Here is a 7,653-nt window from a genome sequence, read left to right on the forward strand (position 1 = left end):
CTTTGCGGAATGTTTCTAATTTCTGTGCTAACAAGCTCTGTTCTACGCTGAGTTCCCAACAACTAATAAACCTTCTGTTTTCCACGCTAGCGGAGGGTCACAGCTGGCTGCAGAGTCGGGAGGCAGGGCCCCTTTGGGGGAGTGTAAGGCTTCCCCAGGTGACCCACCCAGGTGGACTCACCGCAGGGAGCTGAACGCTGTGAGGTCAGACCCAGGAGGCACTGACGCCGAGGAGGTTTGCCCGAATGAGAACATACCCTGAGGGGAGACATTCTGCACTAGCCATCGCTGACTACATTCAGAGCACCGAGACTGGGACTCCGTGACATCATCTGAACCTGTTCTGCTGCAAATGTTGATGTCATCTAATTATCCAGCTCCAGTCTAAATTCAGCCTCAACATCCCACCCCTTCCATAATATATTTTCTGATAAGGTTAAATGCCCAAGCATTTGGGGTTTTTTCGGAGGAAGGAAAGGCATGGAAATGGGACAGGCCACCTCAGGAAATCTGCAATGGAATTAAGAGCCTTTCAACTCTTGGCTGGTTGCTAAAACAAACCAAGTCCAGAGTAACAGTCACCAGGAGTCACAATCCAAGGGTTACTGGTTCTCAGTCCATCTCCAGCAACACCTGTACACAGAACAACAACCAGCCTCTCCAAAGGCCAAGCGCTGAAGGAGACAGAAGACCAAACTCACTGCACAGGAGTGCATGTCAGGGCAGCGGCAAGGCCCATTAGTGAAGCAGTGCATGTGTCAGTGAGACTGCGGTTCTGCTGCTGCCCTCCTCACCTCCACTACCCTCCAGGGACTCCCAATCTAGCAGTTTTTAATTCATGGGATTTTTTTAAATACGGAGCTCTCTTAACAATCACATTTCAGTTCGGAAGGCTGCTTCCCAGCTATCGTTACAACTGAAGGATTAGAGAAAAAAGATCTTCAGTTTGTAGGAGGAGTTTTCTGGGCGTGACCCTGGTAAACCAGATGCCAGCTCTTGTCAAGCCTGTAGGCATCATTGAGCATTGACAAATTCATAGCTGGAAATCCACAGCCCAGACCACCTGTATGTTAATATTGTTTGAGACGGGTGCTGAACTTGTAAGAATGTGTTTAGTCTCTATAAAATGCTTGCGAATTGCTGCCTGCATTAGCCTGTATCCTGTGCTATAAGGTAATAAGTAAGTTTTGCTTTACAAGTGTAAAAATCCCTGCTGTGAACTTAGGCAGGAAAAGTGACCCCCACACCATCCAGAAGAACTATCAAGACTCAATGGGCCATTGTGGAACATCACAATGCAAAGCCTAGTGTAACGGCTTTCTTACAACCATGAAGGTTCTACAAGTGTCCCATCAGCTTAGGTTCTGGAAGAGGGAACTAGAGATACTGACAAGAAGATTTTTCATCTCTTTGCTGTTTGAACTCTTACAAGGGCTGAATTTAAGAAACAAAAAGCAGAGATCCTCAGGGTCACCCTGGGTTAGACCTCAAAAGACATTCAGTTCTAACAGATTACTAAATCTCTGTCACCTTGTGGAACCACAGAATGAAAACTCATTTGTGTATACATGTTGCCTGCTTTAATCTGTAAATAACTCTTTTCCTAGTTACTAAATCCTTAGTTAGTTTACTATAGGATTGGCTACCAATGTTGTCTTTGGTGTGAGATCTGAGGTACAAGTTGATCTGAGGTAAGCAACGAGTCTCTTGGGACTGGAAGCAACCTGAATTTTTTGTAATTTGGGGGATAAGTGATCATTTATCACTACATCCAGCTTGCCTGGGTGGCAAGAGAGACTGGAGTGCCCACGGGGACTGTCTGACTCCCTGGTAAGACTGGTACAGAGACCCAGGAGTTCACATTTTCCTTTACAAAGTTAAACCCTCTCTTACATGCTGCTCACTGAGCCAAAGAGAATGCTAAAGAGTCACAAAGCTGCAGACAGAACCTGACCCCAACGCACCAATCCACCGTCAACTCCACGCAGCATCATCCCCCGACGTGCTCACTGCACGAATACCTCGAAGGTGGGCCGCTCCCGGATGCGCTCCCAGCGGGGCCTGACAGGCAGGGTCCTAACAAAAGGCGACATGCCTTGGGAATAGAGTTTGCTCTGCTTGTTCATGTTCACGATGTTGATTTTGATCAGCTTGCCTGGAGCGCCTCCCTTCACACTGAAATAAAACCAGGATCTGAAAATGACACAAAGAAGGACCAGGTCAGTCTGTCAGCTGAGTAATGGAGCTATCCTACAGAAAGGCGCTGTCTGCTACCCCACAACAACTCTGGTACTGGGGCACAAGCACTGGCAGTAAGGTCAGAACCCGAATGGGACTCCAGCATTAAGTCACCTCAGCAACCTCAGGCCTCCTGAAGTAAGAGTGCAGCATAATCAGAGAAGTGGGCATGTAAAAGTGTCTCTTTTTTCTACAAAGCTACCCACAGCAGCTCAGCCACATGGGTGTCTAGGGACTTGAGAGACTGATTCTTTTCCTATTAACGCTGCAGAAGCCAACTGGCTACAGGAGAACCTGAATACTAGTCTACCATGGGTATCATCCCCAGAATTGCCAGCTAAGCATCCTCCTGCGAGAAGCTTTACTATTAGCCCGGATGCAAGAGGCAGTGAGGCCCCAGAAGGATTCTCAGAGTGCCAGAGCAGGAGCTCTCTTTGATTTCTCCGGGCTCTTTATGCACTTTGCAGCAGAAAGGTTCACGCTGTCATCAGCACGGCACATGAGTAGAAGGCAAGGAATGGCCAAGGAACAGAGCCATATGCTGAACAACTGCCAGGATTGGCATGGCTCTAGCTGTTAGCTCATGTCGGCCTTGCCTCCTGGCACAGGGAGAATGAAAGGAAGACTAATCAGGAGAAGCTCAACCGTCCTCTCAAGTCCCTTTACCTGTTCCCATTTTCATACTCCGTCTCAGCACAGTCGGGCTTGGTCCACACATTGAATTCATAGTCAGCCGTGGGCAAGGAGCTGCCAAACACCGCAGACACAGTAGTGCTGCTGCTGCTGCTGTTGTTCCCAGCTACGTCCCCTTCTCCATCCTGGTGTTCCACCTTCTCCACATGGGCCAGGTTCCCTGAGTCAAATTTGGAACTGAACAAGAGGCCGCCGCAGCGTATCTCCATGTTTAGTCCCCCACCGAGAGTGCGATTTCATCCTCTTGTCTGCACCAAGGCTGCTGTGGGGCTGTCTCTGAGAGCTGAGGAGCACAGAAAACAACCCAACAATTAGAAGCTCCTCCCTAGCCACTGCTAACTTGTGATCATTATACTGTACCTTTCTGGTTCCAGGGCCTCATCCTAATCTCTCACTGAGAACCACAAGAATTTGCTACAAAAACATGAATTGAGCTATCAAGTTATGCCCCTACACAAACTGCATAGCACACCACTCCTTGCCAGACTACGTGGCCATCCACATACCTTCCCATGCCTCCTGTGTGTTCAGCTCAGGCTCCATATGGGGCCTGAGCTGAGACTGGAGGCTTTCTGGGCACGGACTGGTTTTCTACATGTCCTATACATGTGCAGCCCACTATTAAGCACCATAAAAGTACTTGCTATGCTTCCACAGCACCTTTTATCCTGAAGGATCCCACAGCATTTGGCGAACTTAAACTGACACACATCAGCAGGAGCTGTGAGGAACTCACTGCTTTTGAATCTCAGGCCGCTTATTTAGGTGCTTAAATATGGATTTAGGAGCTTAACTTTAGGCACCTACTTTTGAAAATCTTAACCAAAGAAAAACAATAACACCCACTGAGAGGTGTGAAGAGAAGGTAGAAAGAAACAAAACAGTTAACAAAGTTGCCAAACCTAGGAAAGGCAAAGAGCTTAATTATAGTACTCAACCCTCAGCTCCTCGAGAGGGACACCCTCGACAAGAGAGAGCTCCCCTCTTTTCTCCTGACAGCAATCTGAAACCACTGACAGACTTGTGAAATGAGCACAGGGAATCAATCCACCCCTAAAATCACCAGGAATGGATTTAATCTAAAAGCGTTATACGCTGAAGACATCTTATATAAAAATGACCTTGGGGGGTAGGGGAGAACAGATGGGGGACAGGGAGGAGAGGAAGAATCTAGGAAGGTTTCGGGTCATCACATTTCCACAAATGAGGAGATCACATTCACACATTTGCAAGAGACAGTATTGAGCTCCAAAACTTCAGGATGAAATCCAGTTGAAGCTACACAGTTCACCTCCCCATGAAGCAATCAGTTGTGCTGCAGTAAATGGGCCCACCAGTGAGAGGTCAGCTCAAGGTAGCCCATTTGTTACCTGCTGGATGAAACAGGCTTCCAAATATAGATGTTTTGCTTGTAGATCCTCCTCCCTCCTGCTTTTTATGGTTCTAAGTACAAACCATTGCTCAAGCTGGTGAACCTATGGGGTGAAACACAACACGACTCAAAGGCACTTCGATATTATGGTGCTCAATCTTACCTAATAAACTAGATCAAAAGGCAGCAACCCGTTACTGAGGAAAAAGGGAGAACTCTTCACACAAGGTCCTTGGGAAGGAGAATACCTGGTGAAAGCGGGGGACAGAGATTTCTCTTTCTGGTGCAGAGCAGTACACAGAACATGGACTGGTCCACCAAAGCATCTCTCCAGCCCTGACAGGGCAAGACACACCAGACCCCTCATGCACACCTTCCTGGTGACTAGCTCACTGTTTTCTAGATGATTTTAGCAGCCAATGCCTCACACGTGGTGAGAGCTGGAAATCAACGCAGCATCTATTTTCCTAGGGTCCCAAGCTGAGTTGAAACAGAATATAGCTCTGGTTTCCAGCCAAACCTGTTCACGACATGGCCACCATGCCCGTCAAGTGGGGACTGAATGGAAGAGGAATCATAGAATATCTGGGTTGGAAGGGACCTCAGGAGGTCATCTAGTCCAATCCCCTGCTCAAAGCAGGACCAATCCCCAAATGGCCCCCTCAAGAATTGAGCTCACAACCCCGGGTTTAGCAGGCCAATGTTCAAACCACTGAGCTAGCCCTCCTGCCCATCGAGTGACAGGCTGTGTCCCAGCCCAGTGAGAAGTGCAGAGACCCCCCATCTCCCTGGGGCAGAGACTGAGCAGAGCCCCATGTTCGCAGACCCGAGGGCTCCGTGGCCCTGCTCTGGGCCAGGACACATCAGCAAGCAGCCTGGGGTCCCGCAACCCCGGATCCAGAGCTGCACGGACACCAAGTCTAGTGGGGAGGGCGCGGCTGGGGGGAGCACAGAGCGTGTCACATTGTCACAGACATGACGGGGCGGGGAACCCCCCCCAACCGCCCACCTGTGCCAGCCCAAGACTGCCCTCTTCAAACTGCCCAGCGCCCACCCCAGGACTCCCCGACACCTTGTTCACTCTGGCCCCAGCACCTGCTCGGCTCCCCTGCAAACCGCCCCCCCAAGCCCTGCCCAGACTCACCTCGAACCCCCATGCGCCCCGCCAGAACACTCCTGCAAGCAAGCCTCCCGACCTCCCTGCACCCCACCCAGTATGCCGCCCCGCTGTACCCTTGCTTAATGCCCCAGCGCAACCCTGCACCAAGCCGACCCCTGCGAACGCCCCCGCACCCGGACCCTGCCCCTGCACCGCCAGCCCCCTGACACCCGCGCCTGCCCCAGGCCTGCCTGGACCCCCGGGCACCAGTGTGCTCCGGGCCCCCATGTGAATGCCCCACAGCACCTCGCCATGACCCCCGACACCTCTTGCGCCGCCCAGACCCCCTCCCCGCAGCCGACCCCAGCACCATCTGCCCTGACCACCCCGTCAACCCCCTGGCGCCAGCCCAGACTCCCACGACACCCCAGTGCCTGCCCTGACCACCCCCCACCGCAACTGCTCCTGGCCCTTCCAGCTCCCACCGCCCTGCTTGGACCCCCCTGAAACCACCACGGCCTGCCGGACCCCACCCTGACACTCAACCCTGCGCGCCGCCAGACCCCCCGTGAACCACTGCCAGCGCCCTGCCTACGACCACCTGCACAGCCCAGACCCCCTGCAAAACTTGCCTCCGCTCCTTCCAGTCCACACCGCCCTGCTCGGAACCCCTGCAATCGCCCTCACAGCCTGCCCGGACCCACCCCTGCCCCCCTGCAAACGCACCCCAGCGCCCGCCAGATCCCCCCTGCACACCCGCAACCGCCCGCGCCCGCCCAGATCCACCCCGACCCCCCTGCAAACCCCCAGCCCTGCCCCACCGCCCTGCCGGACCTCCCCGAACCCCCTGCAACTGCCTCCCGGCTCTTCCAGCTCTCACCGCCCTGCTTCGGACCCCCCTGCCAACTGCCTCCCAGCCCTGCCCGGACCCACCCTGACACCTGCAAACCGCACCCGCGCCCCGCCAGCTCCCGACACCCCTGCAAACACCCCAGGGACCTTCCCACGCCTGCGGGGACCTCCCCGGCACCTCCTTAGCACGCCGGAAACCCACCACAACGCCCCCGGCCCATCCGAACCAATCGAGCTGTCTACGCCCAACGCCCTCATCAAACAATGCCCCCACCGCCCCAAGACGGGCCAAACCCCCCCGACCCCTCCGTCACCTGAGCCCCACAACCCTCCCGCCTCACCCCTTAATCAGTAACCGCCCCACAGCACCCTGCCCAGACCTCAGACCCATCTTCAGATATATATAAGCCTGTTGCACTATGACCCCATGCGCCCCGCCAGAACCCTGCGCTGATCACCCCACCAGACCTCCACACCCCCTACCGCACCCCACCCCACGCCCCTGTTAAAAAACAGAACCCCCTTGCGACACTGCCCACCGCAGACGCAGGCAAGTGAGTTTCCGCCCTACCCCTGAATCTCTCCACCCCGCACCAAGCAACAAGATCAACCCTCCACGTCCCGTCGCGGCGTAAATACCGGCGCCACGCCCCATCGCTCTGTCAGCACCCCATTCCCGACCCACCACCTGCCACCCACCCAAGACCCCTGACACCAGCCTGCCCGCCCCCCAGCGCACTGCCGATACCCCCCCACCCCAGGCCTTCTTACCGGGAGCCGCCCCCAGTGAACTGCCCCCAAGCACCTCGCCATGACCCCCCGACATCCCGTCGCCCAGCCCAGACCCCTCCCGCAGCCGACCCAGCACCATGCCCTGACCCACCCCCGATCACCCCTGGCGCCAGCCCAGACTCCCCACAACAACCCAGTGCCCGCCCTGACCACCCCCCACCCGCAAATCGCCTCCTGCCCCTTCCAGCTCCCAACCCCGCCTGCTTGGACTCCCCCCTGCAACCACCCCGGCCTGCCGGCACCCCACCCTGACACCCCTGCGCGCCCAGACCAGACCCCCCCCCGTGAACCACTGCCGCGCCCTGCCCTGACCCACCCTGCACACCAGCCAGACCCCCTGCAAAACTTGCTCCCGCGTCCTGCCATCTCACTACCGCCCGCTCGACCCCTCAAACGCCTCCACAGCCTGCCCGGACCCACCCGCTGCCCCTGCACCGCACCAGCCCCGCCGATCCACCCCGACAGCCCCCCGCAACCGCACCCCAGCGCCCCGCCAGATCCCACCCGCACCCCCTGGCAACACCCCGCAACCTGCCACCACCGCCCTGCTCCGACCTCCCCGACGACACCCCTGCAACTGCTCCCGGCTCTTCCAGCCCCACCGCCC

General features: G+C 55.4%; 1 protein-coding gene across 10 annotated transcripts in view; it reads right to left on the reverse strand.

Moving 5' to 3' along the window:
• The window catches only part of AGBL5 (AGBL carboxypeptidase 5), a 64,207-nt gene extending 59,057 nt beyond the window's left edge, over window positions 1–5,150 (reverse strand). For 5 of the 10 annotated variants that reach the window (XM_032768045.2, XM_032768050.2, XM_032768051.2 and 2 more), the window contains exons 1-3: window positions 4,302–4,406; window positions 2,905–3,214; window positions 2,022–2,193 (exon numbers count right to left, since the gene is read on the reverse strand). In XM_032768045.2, coding sequence (XP_032623936.1) covers window positions 2,022–2,193; window positions 2,905–3,140 — 408 coding nt within the window. In that variant the 5' untranslated portion in view covers window positions 3,141–3,214; window positions 4,302–4,406. Of the gene's footprint in view, window positions 1–2,021; window positions 2,194–2,904; window positions 3,215–4,301; window positions 4,407–5,129 lie in introns of those variants that run through there. The other 5 variants (XM_075063536.1, XM_075063535.1, XM_075063537.1 and 2 more) reach the window with 2 other exon arrangements.
• Window positions 5,151–7,653: the final 2,503 nt, after the last annotated feature.

This window comes from Chelonoidis abingdonii, chromosome 3, assembly GCF_003597395.2.
Source record: "Chelonoidis abingdonii isolate Lonesome George chromosome 3, CheloAbing_2.0, whole genome shotgun sequence".
Taxonomy (NCBI): Eukaryota; Metazoa; Chordata; order Testudines; family Testudinidae; genus Chelonoidis; species Chelonoidis abingdonii.